The following is a 20014-nucleotide window of genomic DNA, read 5'->3' as shown; positions in this document are numbered from 1 at the left end:
TTTTTTTTAATTCAATTTTTGAGTATTTTTCCGTTTATTATATTACGATTTTATAATAATTTTTGATTGTTTAAAAAAATTTAAATTTTGCAATGGCTGCCCGGATTTTTTTTTTCTTATTCTTAGGAAATTGAGAAGCATAAATAAATTGAAGTTCAATTGTTCATAGTTTCTTTTCTTTGTTTATTTATTTAATCTATGCTTTAAGTAGCAACAACCAGCCATTGAGATTTAAATATTGGCATAAAAGCTTGTCGTAATACAGATATTTGTATGTGTAAAATGATACCATTTGTACGATTTCTAGTCAACTCATCAGCAGCAATAACCGTTTTAATTGTTATATTGTCATTAAATAGTGCTAGTAAGTAATATACTGACTTAATTATAATTGTAATAATAATAATTGTATCTACAGCGACATAATGATGATATTTTTTATCAAATATTTCAATTACATGTTTTAAATCATCAAATACATTATTTTCTAAATTAACTTCATATTGTGCTATTGCGTATTTCATAACATTTGATTTTTGGGTTGCATCAAATTCAAAGGTTAAATTTTTATTTAATATTTTAAATTCTTGAAGAATTGATTCAATTTTTGATCTAGCCAAAAAAAACCAACTAACATCCATTTTTTTGGATAATATGAATTTTCCAAAAAAAATTTAGCTGTCTGCCAGCTTATTAGTTGGATCATCAAGTTTTTTTAATTATTCATATGACAATAAAAATTTTTTTAATAGACTATTATAATCAAATATATTATTTGTAAATGATCTAGCCAAAGAAAACAAACTAACATCCATTTTTTTAAATAATATGAATTTTCCAAAAACAATTTTGCTGTCAGACGGCTCCTTTGTTGGATTATATGGTTTTTTTAATTATTTATACGACAATAAAAATTTTTTCAATCATTTATTATAATTCAGTATATTATTTATCTCTTGATGAATTTTTATCTTTCATTTTATCTAATTTTTTTTTCTGCGTTTTTACATATTTTTTTAAATACATTGTATAATTTTAAAAATTCAGTTTATTATTTGAATCAATGATTTTATTTAAAACATACTTAGCAATTTTTATGTCTTAATAAATATTCAAACTATATTAAAGCTATTGCTGTATCCTGCTAGAAAAAATTTCTCCAGATTTCCCCGGATTTCTACGCAATTGCGACTTCCGGAGATATTTACGGAGTAATCTCCGTACTATTTTCATAATATCTCCGGAATTTTTGCTCAAAAAAATCATAAAAAAAAAAAAAATATGGGAAAATCAATAAAAAAATCAGAAATAAGAGTTTATATACGAAAAATAAAAGAAGAATTTTGTTGAAAAAAAATCCGGAGAATTTGTATTATTAAAATATTTATAAATCATTTTTTCTTTAACTGTTTTTCTTTTAGTTTTTTTTTTGTGATTATTATCATCATCAGCATCGTTATTGATATTGTTATTATTTGTGTTTAATAATGAAATTGGTACCGGTCCTGGTAATGATAAAGGATTTACATTTATTCGATTTAATTTACAAAATTTAGATCTCTTAGATTCATGTCCGTTTAATGTACAATCTTTACATTCAAATTTAAGCGTTTCATCACTTAATTCAGAATTTTTATTGTTTTTAGTTGTATATGCCTTGGTATCTATGACAACCCTGGTAGAAATAATCTCTCCGTACTTTCTCCAGATTTTCTCCGGACTTTCTCCGGGTTTTTACGTAATTGAGACTTCTGGAGATAGTTTTCCGAAGTTAATACATGTATTGCTTATTTTTTGCTGAAGAATTAAAAAAAAATTTTGAATGAATTTATTTTTTGAATTAAAAAAAAACGTGAAATTAGCCACATTCTAATTTAAATAACATATATGTTATTATAATTTTTTTATTTTTTTTTTTTTCAAGACTGATAGATTAATTCATTTATTGGCAACTGATGATGTTGCTCTCACAGGAATGAAATTTTTTTCTATAACGAGAAATTTCATGCTTGCTGTAAGTTGTTTTTTCAAATAGAAATATTTTTTTTTTACGATAAATAATTCATGTTTTTTTTTTTTTCATTTAAACAGATTGCTGGAGCAATTGCAACATATGAAGTTGTACTATTGCAATTTCATTCTTCAGGAAAAGCATAATTTTTTTTTGTCGTATAGAAAAAAGAAAAAAATTTTAGAAAATCAAGTGGATATATATTTATGCAAATTGTTTTTAAATAACTGTTTATACAAAAATCTAATAAATAATTAACAGTATTAAAAAATCAATAAAAAAATTATTTCCTACATCAGATTTAAATTTACTTTTATTCCATCACTTTTACATAATATAATTTGTAAAAAAACAAACAACAAAGATCAGTTTGTCCTGATATTATCACATCAGACACGCATGACTTTATGGCGCAAGTACAGTTTGTCATTGTAATATCAAAAATATGTACAGTAGTGTATGAAGACTCATCAGATTATAATCAACTATTTTTAATTTCATTTGTTATTTTTAATTTTTTTTTAGAGTTTAAATAAATAGCCAAAGCACATTAGCGAAAAAGTTTTTAAGAAATTTGTTTCACAATATTTTAATACTAATAGTTTGAAATTTATTTAAAAAAATGCTATTACAAATCAGCAAAAGTCCTCGATTTGATAAAAAGTTAAGAAGTAAAATATGGCCAGAAATGATGATGGACGAGGATAATCATGAACCTGATTTTCCTTTGCATTTAATATCACGTTCAATGTTACTTGACACAATTTCACGTAATAGTGATATAAAGACAATTAAAAAAAAACCAACAATTGATGTAAGTTATATATATTATTTATTATTATTTATTAATAATAATTATCATTAAAAATTGAAAATTATTTACAGGATTTTGAATATTTTCATAAAGCTATTGGACCAATTATTGAAATTGCAAATATTTTTGGTATATTTCCAATTTATGGCTCACGAAGTCCATCACCATCAATGCTATCATTCAAAATGAGATCATTTAAAAGTTATTACGCTATTGCAGTGTGTGTTATTTTGGGAATATTTTCATTCATTTCAATTGTTCATATGATGACAGTATTGCAATCAAGTGTTTTAAGTCTTCAGGGTAAGTTTTTTTAAATAGAATTTATAAAAATTATTGTTATATTTTACAAAATAATAATTAAAATTATAGATCCCCTATTGTAGAGGAAAAAAAAAATTTTTTTTCTTTGATTTTTATCTTGATAAATTAATTTTTAATAAATTAAATTTTTTTAGATTATATTTTTAATCTACTTATTTATTATTTTTTTTTTTTAAATAGAAGGTATAAGTGCTGCAACTGCTGGTGCTGTTTTTTACAGCGACAGTTTTATTGGTGCAGTTATATTTTATTTTTTGTCACCAAAATGGACCAAGCTTCAGCAAGAATGGAGACTAATGGAGCAACAATTGGATAGGTAAAAATAAAAAAATATATTTATGTTTAATTTAACATTAAAAAAAAAAAATCTTGTTTTTGATTTTTCATTTGATATAAATCTGTTGTTATTTTATTTTTTTCTCCTACTATATTATATATATCATCAATATCGTGACTGTACCACTGAATAATTAATATTATTTGTTTTTTTTCAAATAATAATTTGCAGTTACAAAGAAAATAACAGTACTTGTCCACCACTTCGTCGAAAGTTCACAATAATAACATTTATTGTGCTGTTTTTTGCAATCATTGAACATATCATGAGTTTGATCGTTAACTGCACTCAAATTGATGGTCAATCATCAAGTTCAAATATGACCTTTGAAAGATATATCGAAGCTTACACAGTTAAATCACATGGATTTATTATCAGTAGTAGTAAACAAAATTTTATTTTTTATTTAATAAAAAATTCAATAAAACTATTCAATTAAATAATTATATATTTTTTATAATTATAGTTGATTATAGTTTGGGCTTGGGAATAGTTTGTTTCATTGCCAGTAAATTTGCAACATTTATTTGGAATTTTACTGATCTCTTTTTGATATTGGTAAGCTTTTTTCTTTGATTTTTTGCATCACTTATAAATAATGATTTTTATTTAAATTAGGTTTCAACTGGAATTGCTGAAAGATATAAATATTTGAACAAAAATGTACTGTCGTCAATTGAAAACAAAAAATTTGATTTTAACTGGCTTGATTTACGTGAAAAATATGCAATGTTAAGTTCACTTGTTAAAGAAGTCGACAGTGTTCTTGCACCAGTTATAGTTTTATCATTTTTTAATAATCTCTATTTTATTTGTTTGCAATTGCTTAATGGATTATCGTAAGTTAAAAAAATATATAATAATTAAAATTTATACGCTGTATTTTAATACTTAATACTTGTTACTTTAGATCAAATGAAAAAACAGCTTTTGATATTTTATATCTTTTTGGATCATTTATTTTTCTGGTTGGTAGAACAGTTGCAGTAACATTATCAGCTGCCAGAATTTATGATCAAAGTAGAATGGTATTACCAGCAATATTTAATTGTCCTGCATCGAGTTATAATATCGAGGTCTGACTATATACTGATTTTACTACTTAATTTTTATTATATATAAAGAAAAACAAATATAGCATGAAAAATAGAACATAAAATTTTATTTAAAATGTTTATTATTATTCTATATATTTTTCTTTCAATAAATTGTAATAATATTAATTATTAATAATACAAATTATTATTTTTAGACTGAACGATTACAACATCAATTATCAACCGATGAAATCGCTCTCACGGGAATGAAATTTTTTTCTATAACAAGAAATTTTATGCTTGCTGTGAGTTATCATTAATAATTTCAATTTTTAATTTTAAAATAATGATATATTTATATTTTATATTTGTTTTAGGTTGCCGGAGCAATCGTGACATATGAAGTTGTATTATTACAATTTAATGCATCAATGAAATCTTAGATTTTGTTTGATTTTTAATAATTAAATTACACATGTGCACATATATTTGTATCGATAAATTGATTGATAAATTATTGTACGTTATTTTTCATAATTGATTGATTGAATTTAATAAAACACTGAAACAAAATTTTAACATTAATGATACTTTTAATTGAAACAATACATTTTTTCTTTTTTTTAAATTTTATTCACTGATGTTTTTTTGATGAAAGATGATCTTCTTGATTTTTTTTTATAAATAATTTAATTTTTCATCTCGAGTTCCTGTCGGCAAAGAAAAAAAAATGTCTTTATATACAATTATTAATTTCAAAAACATTCACTTGAAAAAAAAAGATAAAAATTGCTGCTGTATATTCTTGTGAAGAAGAAGAACAAGTGAAGATACATTCTTGTGTAGAAGAAGAGAAGATATATATTTTTAATTTATTTGTTTTAAAAAAATATATTTGTGTATAGTTTTTAAGCCATAAAATGCCCTTAATTTTATAAATAAATATTATTAGCAATTAAATTAAAAAAAAAAAAAAACAATTGAAATTATTTGATGCATCTCTGATTGAGTTGTTGTTACTTCACCTCACAAGCATTCATTAAATTTGAAGGATTCACTTGTTGTACACTGTTGAATTGAACAATGACCAGTTCATAAGTGACTATTGTACCTGCAACCTAATTTTAAAATAAATTAAAGATAATTATATAAGTTCTAAATTTGTTTACATTACTTACTGTTAAAACTAAACCTCGTGAAATTTGAAAAAACTTCATTCCAGTTAAGCCAATATTGTCAGTTGTAACTTGTGTCAAAAATCGAATAATCTATTAATTCAAAAGATGTAAATTATTAGAATGTATATAATTTTTTAAATGATAAAAAATAATAAAACCTCTGTTGAGTAACTTGATGCTGAGACACTGTAAAGCACTGGAGCTGGTAGCAATGATTCATCATGTACCGAAGCTGCTGATAGTGAAACTGTTGCTGTTCGTGCAATTAAAAATCCAAATGAAAAACAAAAATAAACTGTTCTTGTAACATTTGGCATTCGACTGTAATATATAAGGTATTATTAATTATTAATTAATATAATATTTTAATAGTTTAAATTAATCATACACTTACTCAAATGAATTCATAAGTTGTATGCAAATAAAATACAAATTAGTACCAAATGAAAGTAATACAATTCCAGAAATATCAGCATCAACACGTCGTGTTAAACATGCAAGACGATTATAATCACATCTTGCTTCACACCACCACCATTCAGGCATTGTTTTGTCTTTTACGGAATTTAAACGATCATTCAATTGGCCAAAATGAAATGTCAATGCTGCACTCAATAATATTAAAAATAAATCCATAAAATTCCAAGAAAATGTGCTCAATACATTGCTACTTTGTACAACAACACCTTTCCACAATGAGTAACTCGTTTTATTAAATACCTAGATAGAAAAAATTATAAATTTAATAATGTTATTTAATTTTAAATTATATTTTATATTTTACAAATTACCTGCGGAAATTGGGTTTTAAAATAAACACCAAGAATATCAGAGTCACCTCGAAGAATCGCACACTCTTTTGCACTCAAATAGCCAGAGACGAGTGACAATGCATGTTCAACTATTTTTTAAATTAACAATAATATTATTATAATAAATTATGATTAAAATGAATTTTATTTACTTACGAAATGCAAGACTCAAAATAATTCCACTTATTAATTTGAATCTTTTAACTAAGCTCATTTTTTTTGGACAACGATGTCTTATGGCAATTTCACGTTCAACTTTTTCCCATGCTGCTGAAAAATTTGGCCAATTTTTTGCAAGACGTAAAAATAGTAAACTTGTCAAACAAGAAGTACCAGAAAAAACAAGAGTAGCTAAAAATTAATAATAATCGAAATTTATTCATTGAAAAAAAAAGTCAATAGAAAATTTGGAAAATAAAAATATATATTTACTCATTTTTGTTGAATGGAATTCAGTTGATACAACTCTTATAAAACTACTGCATGTTAAAAATAATGCAATCGACATTGATACTAAAAAATAAAAAATTTTAAAACTCTTCCATGTAAATCTAAAAAAAAAAAATATAAAAATTATTATTAGAAAATGATAAATAATTTTTTAAAATTGTATATAAATACTTGAGTTGTGAGGTGTCTGGTGATGCAATTCCATCAACTGGAAAGACAGCAAAAAATTGTGCAAAAATTATGATTGGTTTGAGAGCCAGATGAAGACTGTCTGTAGTCTGTACCAATCCTCCTGTATTTATCATTTTACGTGAATTTATTTTTTTCAAGATAAAATTTTTATTTCGTCTCAAAAACACCCTAAAATATATATCATTTTTATTGACCAATTAAATTTTAAGTAATAAACATTTTTTAAATTATAATTATGTATATAAAAAACTTGATTTTTGACGTTACGTATAATTTTTGCAGAGAAAATCAATCGTAAAAATAAAAGTAAAAACAAATTATGATTTCGTGAAGAAAAATAAAAATTGATAATTCGATTCTACTTGTATAGGATCAATTGAAATGACAACTTATTTTTATTTATTCAAATATTGCTTCAGGCCAAATAGACCTTTTAAAGCACTGTATATATATACAAAAAAATATACAAAAAAGAAAAAACGAAAATACAAATTATATAATAAGTATATCAAAAAGAGAAAATTAATTAACTAAATTGAACAAAGAATACCTTTAATATCTTAAAAGTTATTAATATTGTTAATATTATTTTATTATTTTATTTTTAATTATTCAAAGTTTTAATGAAATATAGCATCAACGAAATTTTTTTTTTCAAGATCAAGCAGATAAAAATTTAATTTATTTTGAAATTCATAAAGACATGTTGAATTAATAAAATTTATTTTTGTAATAAAATTTGATAATTAATCTTTAAAAACAAAAAAAAAAAAAAATATTTATTTATAAAAATATATTTAATTATTATATGGTAATTTTTTTTTTTTCAAAGAATTCTCCTGATTTTTGTGTCATTTTGGAGTCGACTTACCAAGTAGCCCCTTAATTTCATTAGTAAATAACCCCTTGTTTGTACGTCAAAAATCTCGTTTTATTAATACATTTAAAAAAAAAAAAAAAAACACTTTATAAGCTATCCCAAAATCACTAATGATTTTGCTATTTCTGCGAATAATTTTTCACAAAATCCAGTATCAATAGAGGAAAAAAAAAAAAATAAAACACACAAGAATAGAATCAGAAAGACCGATCCAAGTCCACTGAATAAAAATGAATTTTAATTTGCAATAAAAAAAAAAAGTAAATTCAAGTAGTTTGTTATTTTAAAAGGACCATCATATCAAAGTTGACAGTTTGACATTATAAATGCAACTCAAACAAATTGTCAAATCCATTAAAATATAAATCGAATATTTTTTATTTATTTTTCTATCAATAAGCATTTTTATTTTTTAAAAAAACAATTTAAATATTTATTTATGAACTTGCTTGTTATTCTTAAAATAAACCCGACAATTTGATATCATTATTATAAAATAATCAATTAATTATAATAACACAAAAGTTTGTAGAGCTTTGGATTATGTATCAAGTTGAAATTTTAATGTCAACTGAATTTTATATAAAAAATTTATTGTGTTTACCTTGAGTGAAGAAAAAAACACTTTTTTTTTTTAAATTTTTTTACATATTATTACGTGCATGTCTTGCAATGATAAAACAATTATTTAAACAATGATAACAATAACAGCTCTCATTGAAGTTTATGAACAAACAACAATCATGTTATCATTTATTTTTCATCAATGCGATGGTAAAATATAGAGTAATATTATTTTGTTTTTGTTAAATAAATAATTTAGAAAAATACTATTTAATGATTTGCAAAAAAATATTCAAACAAACATAGATACAAATATTGTATTATTTTTTTTTTTTTGTTGTCTTTCAAATAAATAACGAAATAATTATTACAATAAATGTTGTTTATTTAAAAAATTTTTAATCTATATTTTCTGTCATAAAAAAAAAAAGAAAAACAAACATATTTTCAAAATATCATGTTAAATAATCTTGTGAATAAAAAAATATTAATTTTAAAATTAAAAAAATAAATAAGTTTATCATTTTAAAATATCACACACGTGTGTATTTACAAACTAATATAAAAAAAATTAAAATATATATTATAATACTGCAAAAAAAAGATGAAAAAAAATCTAGTCGATTTATCAAACAATATCTGGATGAATAATCTATGAATATTAATAATTTACTTGTTGACTCAATGAACTCGTAAATTATCTGTTTTTAAAATTATTCAAAACATGTTGATTTCATTGTTTTTATGTGTTTATGTTATTTAAAATTTTGATTACGAGTATTGTTGATGAATCAATGGTAAAACGTGTCATGAAAAATTGAAAAAGGAAAAAAAAAAATGTCAATCTAAATGAAGACACACAGAAAACAAATAATGTTCATCAACAAAACTCTATAAAACTCATACAAACATATTGAATATTCAATATTATTATCGACAGCTAAACTTTCCATTGAAATTTAATAAAAAAAATAAAAGCTCTTTCACTAAATGGTCAGCATTATTTCCTTTCTTTTTTTTCATATAAAAATGATTTATTTTAAATACTTATGAGTCTTATGACAAATAATAATATCATCATTTCATTTACGATATATTTAAAAACTATTTTATATAAAAAAATTGTTTTATCTTTTTAAAAAAACTAAATATTATTCTATAAGCTATAAATTAAAATTTTAAAGTGCTTTTTTAAATAATAAATAAGTATAATATTAATGGTATTGTTTTTTTCTTTTTTTTTTTTCATTGACTAGACTTATCGAACAATTTGTTTTTTTTTTCTCTGTTATTTTTGTCATGGAATCTTTAGAGCAGCTTTCAGATTTAAATGTCATATAATAAAACATCAATAATTTATTTTTATATATAATTTTTCATCAGTGCAATAAGAAATTTTGAAATGAAAATGAAAAAAAATTAACTTGTAGGCCATTTTTCAATAATTTATATATACAGTTTTCTAATTGTTGTTATTATTATTAATTTTTTTTAACTTGACACTTAAAATTTACTTGTTTTTTTTTTGTTTACTAGGTAAATGTCATATTTAAATATTTTAGTGAGTATTTTTTTTATCTTAAAACTATATCATAACAAGTCATTACAATATATCACACAAAGTTTTAAATTCATTTTGTCATCTGTTAACTCTCAATTACAATATATTTATGTAATTATATGTCAAAATAAAAAATTTGGTATTTTTATTAACCAATATTAATCTTGATAATAAATTCTAGTTTGTTCAGTTTTAATAATCCATTTAAAATTGTTGGATTTTGTATTATTTTCAACAATACTTGTCATGTTTTTTGAGATTATTGATTAATCTATTGTCGAGGTGTTGATTCTCCACTTGGACCAGCTTGATCTGAAAATTAAAATTGTTTAAATTAATCATTTGTTATTTGAAGCTTTTTAATATCTTTATTGAGAAATAATAATTAATTGTTTTCTTGTATATTGGCTTTGAGTTTCCATACCAAGAACATTACAGTGTCTTTTATTTGGTAATCAATTTTAAAAAGAAAAAACTAATGTTGATTACAAATTAATAACAAACTGAAGTATATAGAAATATATAGAAATATTGTGAATTTTTATTACTAATCATTGAGACAATTTATAAATATAATTTAGAATTATTTAAAAAAAACATTAATGGTGAAAGTACAAGAAAAATTGGATTATATTCAATTGAAATTAAAAATAAATTTCGATAAACAAACGACAACTAGAATGATAATAACAAATAATTAAATAAATATTGTTGAATTAAACGAATGAATAACTGTACTACTTATTTTAAATACTCGACAAAGCATTCCATTTTAAATTGAAATAAATAAATAAAAGAAAAAAAAAAAATACAAGTAATTTTATTATTCTTAATTTGATAACAATACTTAATTATTTTTCTCATCTAGTTATTAGATTTTCATTAGGAAAATCTGATTTCCCAATAAAAATATAAAAAAAAAAAATAAAAATACCTTGCTCGGAATCAGTGGTAAGTGCCTCAAGACGTGTTGATAAATCAGCTGTTCCAGTCTTGGCATTTCGTCCTAAAATATCTGGCATAGCATTTCTCCTTCCAGTTCTACCAGTCGATAAAAATTCCTTAGATCCTTCACCATTTGATATACCACTTGGTGTTACTGATCCATCCTCATTTCCTTCACACCCACCATCACCTTCAGCTTGTTTTTGTGACAACATTTTCAGTGCTGAAACAATATACCCAAATTAATTAATTAACACAAATCATTAAATACTTGTTTTAATTAATTTAAATAATTATTATTAATTTTGTTTTCATTGTTTATTTAGTATTGTTACCATTTTTATTATAATATTATTTTTTAATTCTGGTTAAAACTGTAATTAACACCAGCAAATTAAAATAAAATTTTAATTATTTAAATTATAATTTTTTACCACACCAAGGAAATAAATAAATTAATCAAAAGTGAAATCAAGAGTTTTAGGATGAAGCAAGGTGCGAAATAAGAGTCTACCTTTTGAACGAAGTATACGATTTTTTTCTGCAGTACATATTCTTGATCTTCGACAAATAGCCTGTTGTAATTTAGCCTTATTGCTTCCATCACGCAATTTTTTCTGCTTTTTCACCTGATTTTTTATTGAATTTTATTGTTTAAAAAATAATAATAACAATCATCTTTTTTTTTTCGAATGAAAAAATTATTTAAATTATTTATCTTTTGAATATATTACAAGTTTATTATTATTTTTCGATAATTATTGTTTATGTGCAAATTTTTTAATTAAATAACAAGTACACTTGATTTAAAATATAATGAAAATTATCATAATCAAATTTGACAACAAGAGAGACAGAAAAAAATACGAGCAGCACGTGACGGTATATACTTGAATTAAAAAATAGATAAAAAAAAAAATAAAAAACATAATAACATAATTTATAAACACTACATAATACAGACAACATATATAATTATTAGTTAAATTAAAAAAAAAATCATTACTAACCATTGATGACGTTGTTTTTATTATCCTCAACGTCAAATGAATAAATAAAAAAAATTAAAAAATGTCCAAGACACTAAATACTTGAATAGCTTTCATTTATTTATATTTTGTTTTATGTAAAAATAAATGCAATTATTATAATACAAGTATTTGTGTGGGATAGTTAAATAATCGATGATTGAATACACTCTTTTGTGTCAAACAACAACTTGTGAACAATATCAATATGAGAAAACCTGAACTTTTTTGTCCTTGTTCAATTATAATCGACTTGTTTTTTTTTTTAAGAGAAAAATAAGTTTATTTTTAACAATAAAACTAGATCACGGTCATATTAATCACCAAAAAAAAACATCAATTAATATATATATTTATAAATTAATAATTTAAGAAACTATTTGTTGATGACGATTAAAAATATTTTTTGTTATCAAACAAGACAATATATATTTTAACTATTACACATAAAAATTAAAACACTTGATCTTAATCTTGAAATATATTGTTGTTAATTTTAGAAATGAGGTTTTATTATATTGTTTATATTTGTTAAGTTAATTAATTACGATATTAATAATTAAGTACATAAGGATGACAGCTGACAGCTCGAACTGAGAATCACTGAGTGTCACTGAGAATGTGTGTGCCTCTTAGTTTTGAATTTTAACACAAGGTGGCAATACTCTATTTGCAATAAATTCAAAAATTTATTGGACAAATAAAAGGATATAATAATTATTAATATTAAATTGTTGTTGACTGATTGATATCGTATTGCATGAGCTATTGATGGTCAATTTGGGATTTTATTTTTGAGACTGTATGAAAGTGACCTCTTTTTTGTTAGAAAATAAACGACGGTCATTTTTGTTTGTTTAAAAATTTTATATAAAATATATGAACCGAATTTTTTTTTTGAGTCTCCCATTTGAGTTCATTTTTGAGAAACAAATATATCTCCAGTGAAGAAAAAAATACCTTGAAATTATGGTAATTATAGAAAAAAAAAATCTAAAAATAAACATTACGCGCATGTGCACGCGCATTGAGAACTATTTTCATTTTAAACTAGAGCTTATTCTAATTGAATTAATATTATTCCAATGATGTCCCATCGAAATCAACAATTGATGGTGTTTTTTCATCCACAGATTTCTCCGAATTTCTGTCAAAATCTGGTATATTATTTTTCAGATAATTATCATTGCTAAAAATAATATATATTTTCAATCAATGATAATTATTTTTATTATATTATTATAATAATAAATATAATAATTACCAATAGTGCCAAATTAATTCTAAAATGAAAACTCCAAATGTTAAAAGAGCACCAATAAGACGTTCAGTTTTAGTGAATGCAACGTATGATGGTGTTGTCCTGTGACCTTGAGAGTTGGCAATTACTTCAACCTGCCCTCCCTTCCAGACAGCAACACAAGAATATGTTGTTCCCAAGTCAATACCAATTGCAGGCATTTTTGCGGTTTACTTCTAATAAAAAGTATTAATATTAATTATCAATTATTTCAAATTAAATTTTAATTATTCATACAACTTACCAGTCAGTCTTTACTTAAAAATTTACAGCCGGCTGGTCAGATAAAATATTATTTATGTCATTTATGTATTATATATTTACGTTATTTACCAATTATTTACCCAAGTGATACAGTGTGATATAGATAGGTCCCCGAATGTAAATATAATGGTAAACAGTATATTTATTTCCAGCGAGAGGGCGGCTATTTATTAATGGCGCGCGTGTGGTCCCATGCATAATTCAATTTTGTGACAATTGTGGACAATTAATATTAAATTAAATTTCGAGTTAATTAAGATGTAGTCAAGCAATGATATTCAAATATCTACAAGTTGATTCTAATTAAACTCCCTCTGTAACATTCATCCAAATGTTACTTTTGTCTTTGACCTTGGTATCATAAAATTTTTTTCTCACTGGGTCATCTAATTTCTTAATAAAAAATAAATTGATAATATTTATAAAATTAATTATTTAAAAAAGCTATTGGAATTAATTTTTTTTTAATATAGAAATTTAGATAATGATATAATACCTTAAAGTAATAACGGTTGTACACAATGTCATGTATACCAATTTTCAATGAACTGTCCATAAGATCACTTATTGTTTGTATTGAATCACTTGTTCGTTGAATATTTGCAACAATATTTGCAGAGTAGGCAGCATATAAACTTAGTGCATAAATCAACAACAAATATCATTTTAGCCTCATAGAAGAAACCTTTTTTTTTTTTTAAATAAAATTTTTTTAATTAAAATGTGAGACACACTTCTGGTCTTTTGTTCGTGGAGAAATTTTTTCAAAAATGTAAAGTGAAAAGCAAAAATATATTTCAAAATGTATCAAAAAGTTCTTTCAAAAAATTAAAAATTTTCAAGTTAATGTATGTAAGTACGAGGCTTTGTAATAGGTGATTAATGTGATGAGCTGTAATTGAAAATTAACTTACAAAAAATGGAGATAAATTATTTACACTGTGGACAATAATAATTTTTGTTATTTTTATATATTTACACCAATCATAATTAATTGTGTATATTTATAATATTAATCTTAGTTACAAAAGAAAAAAGTTTGAATGAAAACAATATATAAACTGGTTGTTATACAAAAAAAAAAAAAAAATTGTTAGCAAAACTTGTAAGTCTGCAAACCTGTTGAGTAAAAAAAAAAAATATCAAAAGCAGTTTTAAGTTGAAAAAAATATGTATGAAATAATTATAGTATCAAATTAATATTAATATTAATATTAATAAAGCTATTTGTCGAGTGGAAATGAATCAAGCTCTGTCTGAACCAGCTTTAGTTTTTCTAGAAAGACTTCTTTATCAGAGAGTTGATTGGCATGTAGCCAATGCATTGTGTCACTACAGACTTTGATGACATGCTGAATCTTGTTCGCACTGATGTCAAAACTACCATTTTCAGTAGCCAGTTTTATTGATGATACATATGATTCCAACTCATGTCTCGACAAAATTCTCTCTTCTTCTTTCTTGGACATGATCAATGTGCACATTTTTTGAATTGCTTCAAACATAGTATTCGACTCTTCTTTTTCAGCATGTTTTTTTTTCTCCAACCATTTTTCAGTGTCTTCACATATTTCAACTATCTGACTTTGTTTTTCTTTGGTGAGTTTAGTGCTATCATTCGAAACAGCTTTTTTTATGATTGTAACATACTTATACAATTGATTTTTGGCTGCAATTGCTTCTTTGTCTTTTTTTGCCATAATTGACATGCATATACTTTCTACTTGTTGCAACTTTTCATTGTACTCTTTTGTCTTGACATTATGATTGGCTTCTAGCCACGTTATATTCTCATCACAAATTTTTGCAAGTTGTTTTTTATCATCGTCACATAGCTTGAAACTGGTATCTTCAATCGCCTGCTTGACTGACAAAACATATGCTTCCAATTGATTTTTTGCCAAAAAAGTCTCTTTTTGTTGCTTGTCATAATTTTTATATGCTTCAGCTTCTGAAATCAGATTGTCGATTTCATTTTGTGACAATCTTCCCACATTTTTCAAGATGATATCATTGCTGCGACCGGTTTTTCTATCTCGAGAAGTAACATGAAGTATCCCATCGGCATTTAAGTCGAAAGTAACATCCATTTCTTCTTCACCAGCTGGTGCTGGTGTAACACCACTTAAAACAAACTTACCTAGGTAATTGTTCAGCGAAGTACGTTCATGTTCCCCTTCATAGACAGGAAATGATACTACAGTTTGATTATCACTTAATGTAACAACTGTCTTCGAATTTTTGCATGGAATTTTGGTGTTTTTCATGATGATTTTAGTCATTGTATCGATTTTTGTACCAATTCCCAATGAAAGTGAAGTAACATCTCGAAGAACAACTTTTTGAAGGATTGATGATTTCATTCGTTCACCAGTCAAGAGTGCAGCTTGAACAGCTGCTCCATTCGCCACTGCTTCGTCGGGATTGATAGTCAAATTTAATTGTTTTCCACAAAAATAATTTTGCAACATTGCTTGAATTTTAGGAATCCTTGTAGATCCTCCAACAAGAACAACATCGTCAATTGTTAATTTATCAATATCAGCATCTTCCAATGCTTGTTCAACGAGCTCTATGGCTTTAGAAAAAAGATCAGCACAAAGACTTTCAAATTTAGCACGAGATATTTCAAGAGAAAAATCAATGCCATCAAAAAGAGCATCAACAACAACATTAGCAACAGTACTTGATGACAATTGTTGCTTGGCATGAACAGCCGCTGTTCTCAATCTTCTGAGAGCTTTTTGGTTATCTTTTATATCTTTTTTAAATTTTTTATTAAACTCAGCACAAAGATAATCAACAAGTCGAGTATCAAAGTCTTCACCACCAAGATGATTGTCACCAGCTGTTGATTTTACTTCAAATGTAGAGCCTTCTTCAATTGACAATATTGATACATCAGCTGTGCCACCACCAAGATCAAATACAAGTATATTTTTTTCACTGTTAAGATTATTGTCAAGGCCATAAGCTAAAGCTGCAGCTGTTGGTTCATTAATAATACGTAATACATTAAGTCCAGCTATTTTACCTGCATCTATAGTAGCTTGACGTTGTGAATTGTTAAAATATGCTGGTACAGTAATAACAGCATCTTTAACTTGTTCACCAAGAAAAGCCTCAGCTGTTTCTTTCATTTTTTCCAACACCATTGAACTTATTTCTTCTGGTGAAAATTTTTTTACTTCACCGAGAAATTCAACTTGTATTTTAGGATTATTGTTGTCAGAAACAACAGCAAATGGCCAGTGTTTAATGTCAGATTGAATTTGTACATCATCAAATTGTCGACCAATAAGTCGTTTGACATCAAACACAGTATTAGTTGGATTCATGGCAATTTGATTTTTAGCACCATCGCCAATAAGACGTTCAGTTTTAGTGAATGCAACGTATGATGGTGTTATTCTGTGACCTTGAGAGTTGGCAATTACTTCGACTTGTCCTCCTTTCCAGACAGCAACACAAGAATATGTCGTACCCAAGTCAATACCAATTGCAGGCATTTTTGCGGTTTATTTCTAATAAAAAATATCAATATTAATTAATAATTATTATGATTTTAACTTAAATTTTAATTATTAATATAACTTACCAGTCAACTAGTTTTACCTCGACGCCGGCTGATTAGAATATCAGATATGTAAAGTCATGAAATACACAGTACCCGAAAGATACAGATCGGTCCTCGAACTATAGTAAATATATATTTGAATATATGTAAATTTATAAGTGGGTAAACAGGGTAAACAGTGTATTCATTTCCAGTGAGAGGGCAGCTATTTATTAATAGCGCGCGTGTGATCGCGTGCATAATTTAATTTGTGACAATTGTGGACAATTAATATTAAATTAAATTTCGCGTTAATTAAGATGTAGTCAAGCAATGATATTTAAATATTCACAAGTTGATTCTAATTACAACTAAACGTTGTCTCATTCATATTTATTGAGTCCATTTTAAATTATTAAAAAATAAAGATATTAAAATTTAAAAAGCTTTTTAATATTTGTTTTAAAAAAAATCACACCACTAAACCATAATTTCGGAAAAATTTCTCCACCTGTTTTTTTGAATACCAAAAAATGGTATAAATAAAATATAATTGTTTTGCTCTATAAATATATATTTGTAATACCTTGTTGAGAAACAGCTCCAAGAATTACTAAAAAATTATCACTTATCGCTGGATTTGGATTCCAGTCAACTGAGTACTGAACTACAGCTAAATGATTTTCACAAATATGTTTTGTCTCCCATTTCATAGTGATGTACAATATAAGACAAACTAAGCTCAAAAAAATAATTATAGTCATCCAAACAGATCTACTAAATGGAAGTGTAAATAAATTTCTGACGTACGACAATGGTGGTCGTCGAAATATAAATTTTGATCTATATTAAACAACAGAAATTAAACAGTATTATCATAATTTAGTTGACTTTTAAATTTTTCGAAAATTTATTCTTAAATATTTACTTTGTTGGTGTGTAAAGTTGAACATAATCGACAACACCAATTCGTGATGAAACCAAAAATGTTGCTGTTCCTCCAATATCAATTTCTCCACGATCAAGCAAGCCAATCATACCACTCCAAGAGCCATTATCATCTTGATATCCCCATGTATCACGAACGGTAAAATTTATGCTTGAAAAAAATTTATTTTCCATTGTATTTTAATTTATAATTTATTTAAAAATTACAGGTAAAATATTTTAAGATTGCAGTGCTTTAATTTGTGATCTAATTAATAATATACTCAATGATTTTTATATCAACTTGAATTTACCTACTTGAAAAATAAGCTGCTACTAATGCTAAATGAGAAAATAATTATTTAAATTAACTTACGTTGCATTAATACGATTGACAATATGAAGTATCCATGGATAATTGACTTTAGTTATCGTATCAACAAATTTATCCTTTGCGTCAGTCAAGTGATTCAGTGTATCTGGGTTTGTAACCTGTTTGATAAATATTTACATTCTTAAGATAATTATTCGATGAGTTGAATGTTAATTACGTTCATATAGCTCTAATTAAATTAGGACAAGTTACATATAATTATTTTAACCCAAAAAGTATTTAAAAAATACTCAAAAAAAATTGTCACGATATACAATGTATATAATTTATTGTCTTACCACAAGGCAAGATTTCAAAGGTGTTTGTTGAAGATTTCTTCGTCTTCTTGAAGATGGATCATGATTATTAAGCCGAAGACCATTTTGTTCATCCCAAATACCACGATTTTCAATAACAATATTTCGATAAGGGCTTGGACGATATAACGATAATAATTCAATGCTATTATTTATTTTACTTTGATATCCCTGAGCTATATAAACTTCACTGTCTGGATAAACATCAAAATCATTGAATAAATTTATCAATTTATTCTGTGATAATTTCGATGTTGAATTTGTAAGATCTTGAAGAATTAACCATTTTCTTGGAGCTAAAAACATTTGACTTAAATTTGCCTGTAATTAATTAATTAAATAATTTTTATTTATAATAATTAAAAAACTTAATTATGATTAGAGAATATAATAAATAAATTTCAATGGCTTGAAATAATAATGGCTGTTTTAAAAATTTGCAAAAATAATTGTTGCCCCTGGTGGGAAACGAACCCAAGATCGTTACAATTCCATGCCAACTGCTTTTATGAGAGTTTTTATTTTGTGCTTGTGTTCTCTTTGTACCTTGATTAACAGGTTGACTGAGTCCTCACACTGAAAATCAACAATGTAAAATAATTGATGAGCAACTTGATTATTGTCAACAGAAAATTCATAATTTTTAAAATTATTTTGTAGATTATGTATTTTATAATTGTTAGTCATGTCTTTGGATAATTGAACTGCCTCATCTGCATGAAATATATAAAATATAATAATGTGATTAATGAAAATATTAATCGTTCAATTGATACCTGGACTTGTACACAAAAATGCAGTAAAGCTTGACGCAGCATGAGTAGTTGTTGTCACATCAATGATCAATTTTTTGTAATGATCATTGATTACAAGAGACTCGCTTCTTGTAAATAAATATTCCATAATAGTCCAAAGCATAAAAAATTTCTTTATCATTGTGAATTCAAAAATCAGACTAAACTATTACTTTTGATTGATCAAATTACTTGTATAATTTAAAAAAAATTCACTTTGTAGAAAAGACCAAAACCACACTGCCCATAAAGTCAGGCAAATAAAAACTCGTCGAATAATCAATGATGAAAAATATAGATCAGTAATTTCATGTTATTTAACGAGAAAAAAAAATTTATTCAATAATAAC

The 20014-nt window shown here is 24.8% G+C and overlaps 4 protein-coding genes and 1 pseudogene across 5 annotated transcripts; 1 reads left to right on the top strand and 4 right to left on the bottom strand.

Annotated features, from left to right (window-relative positions):
- The first annotated feature begins 2439 nt into the window (after positions 1 to 2439).
- On the top strand, positions 2440 to 4966 carry LOC122856473 (gustatory receptor for sugar taste 64e-like). The gene is made up of 9 exons (XM_044158144.1): positions 2440 to 2825; positions 2897 to 3128; positions 3330 to 3465; positions 3658 to 3869; positions 3953 to 4044; positions 4105 to 4325; positions 4397 to 4562; positions 4739 to 4828; positions 4901 to 4966. The coding sequence occupies exons 1-9, from the start codon at positions 2634 to 2636 to the stop codon at positions 4964 to 4966; spliced, it is 1407 nt and encodes a 468-aa protein (XP_044014079.1). The 5' UTR covers positions 2440 to 2633.
- Positions 4967 to 5539: 573 nt separating this feature from the next.
- Positions 5540 to 7280, bottom strand: LOC122856472 (gustatory receptor for sugar taste 64f-like; the record flags this gene model as incomplete). The annotated part of the gene is made up of 8 exons (XM_044158143.1): positions 5540 to 5641; positions 5702 to 5791; positions 5860 to 6022; positions 6096 to 6421; positions 6493 to 6602; positions 6670 to 6864; positions 6946 to 7064; positions 7135 to 7280. Coding segments are annotated over 8 exons (1251 nt in total), but the record flags the coding sequence as incomplete, so codon positions are not given.
- Positions 7281 to 8891: 1611 nt separating this feature from the next.
- LOC122856471 lies at positions 8892 to 19779 on the bottom strand (annotated as a pseudogene). The gene is made up of 11 exons (XR_006374148.1): positions 19647 to 19779; positions 19417 to 19583; positions 18853 to 19191; positions 18557 to 18672; positions 18182 to 18352; positions 17840 to 18096; positions 14194 to 14382; positions 14036 to 14090; positions 11095 to 11328; positions 10831 to 10835; positions 8892 to 8951 (listed from the first exon to the last, which is right to left on the bottom strand). The product of XR_006374148.1 is annotated as an uncharacterized LOC122856471 (transcript).
- Positions 10417 to 13171, bottom strand: LOC122857811. The gene is made up of 4 exons (XM_044160206.1): positions 12116 to 13171; positions 11620 to 11734; positions 11095 to 11328; positions 10417 to 10472 (listed from the first exon to the last, which is right to left on the bottom strand). The coding sequence occupies exons 1-4, from the start codon at positions 12116 to 12118 to the stop codon at positions 10432 to 10434; spliced, it is 393 nt and encodes a 130-aa protein (XP_044016141.1). The 5' UTR covers positions 12119 to 13171; the 3' UTR covers positions 10417 to 10431.
- LOC122857777 (heat shock protein 68-like) lies at positions 14825 to 17209 on the bottom strand. The gene has a single exon (XM_044160147.1). It carries the CDS (start codon positions 17204 to 17206, stop codon positions 14921 to 14923), a length of 2286 nt encoding a protein of 761 aa, XP_044016082.1. The 5' UTR covers positions 17207 to 17209; the 3' UTR covers positions 14825 to 14920.
- Positions 19780 to 20014: the final 235 nt, after the last annotated feature.

Source organism: Aphidius gifuensis, linkage group LG5 (genome assembly GCF_014905175.1).
Source record: "Aphidius gifuensis isolate YNYX2018 linkage group LG5, ASM1490517v1, whole genome shotgun sequence".
Lineage (NCBI taxonomy): Eukaryota > Metazoa > Arthropoda > Insecta > Hymenoptera > Braconidae > Aphidius > Aphidius gifuensis.
The sequence above is the reverse complement of the archived record's forward strand: the minus strand, read 5'-3'. Positions and strand labels throughout refer to the sequence as shown.

Bases quoted from the DNA above. Each gene is read 5' to 3' on its own strand.
- LOC122856473 (XM_044158144.1), top strand. From the start codon at position 2,634: ATGCTATTACAAATCAGCAAAAGTCCTCGATTTGATAAAAAGTTAAGA. The intron at 4,563-4,738 runs GTCTGACTATAT...TATTATTTTTAG, and splicing joins CATCGAGTTATAATATCGAG to ACTGAACGATTACAACATCA. The intron at 4,829-4,900 runs GTGAGTTATCAT...TATTTGTTTTAG, and splicing joins CAAGAAATTTTATGCTTGCT to GTTGCCGGAGCAATCGTGAC.
- LOC122857811 (XM_044160206.1), bottom strand. The intron at 11,329-11,619 runs GTAGACTCTTAT...ATATTGTTTCAG, and splicing joins TCGTATACTTCGTTCAAAAG to CACTGAAAATGTTGTCACAA. The intron at 10,473-11,094 runs GTATTTTTATTT...TTTAATTTTCAG, and splicing joins TACCACTGATTCCGAGCAAG to ATCAAGCTGGTCCAAGTGGA.
- LOC122857777 (XM_044160147.1), bottom strand. From the start codon at position 17,206: ATGCCTGCAATTGGTATTGACTTGGGTACGACATATTCTTGTGTTGCT.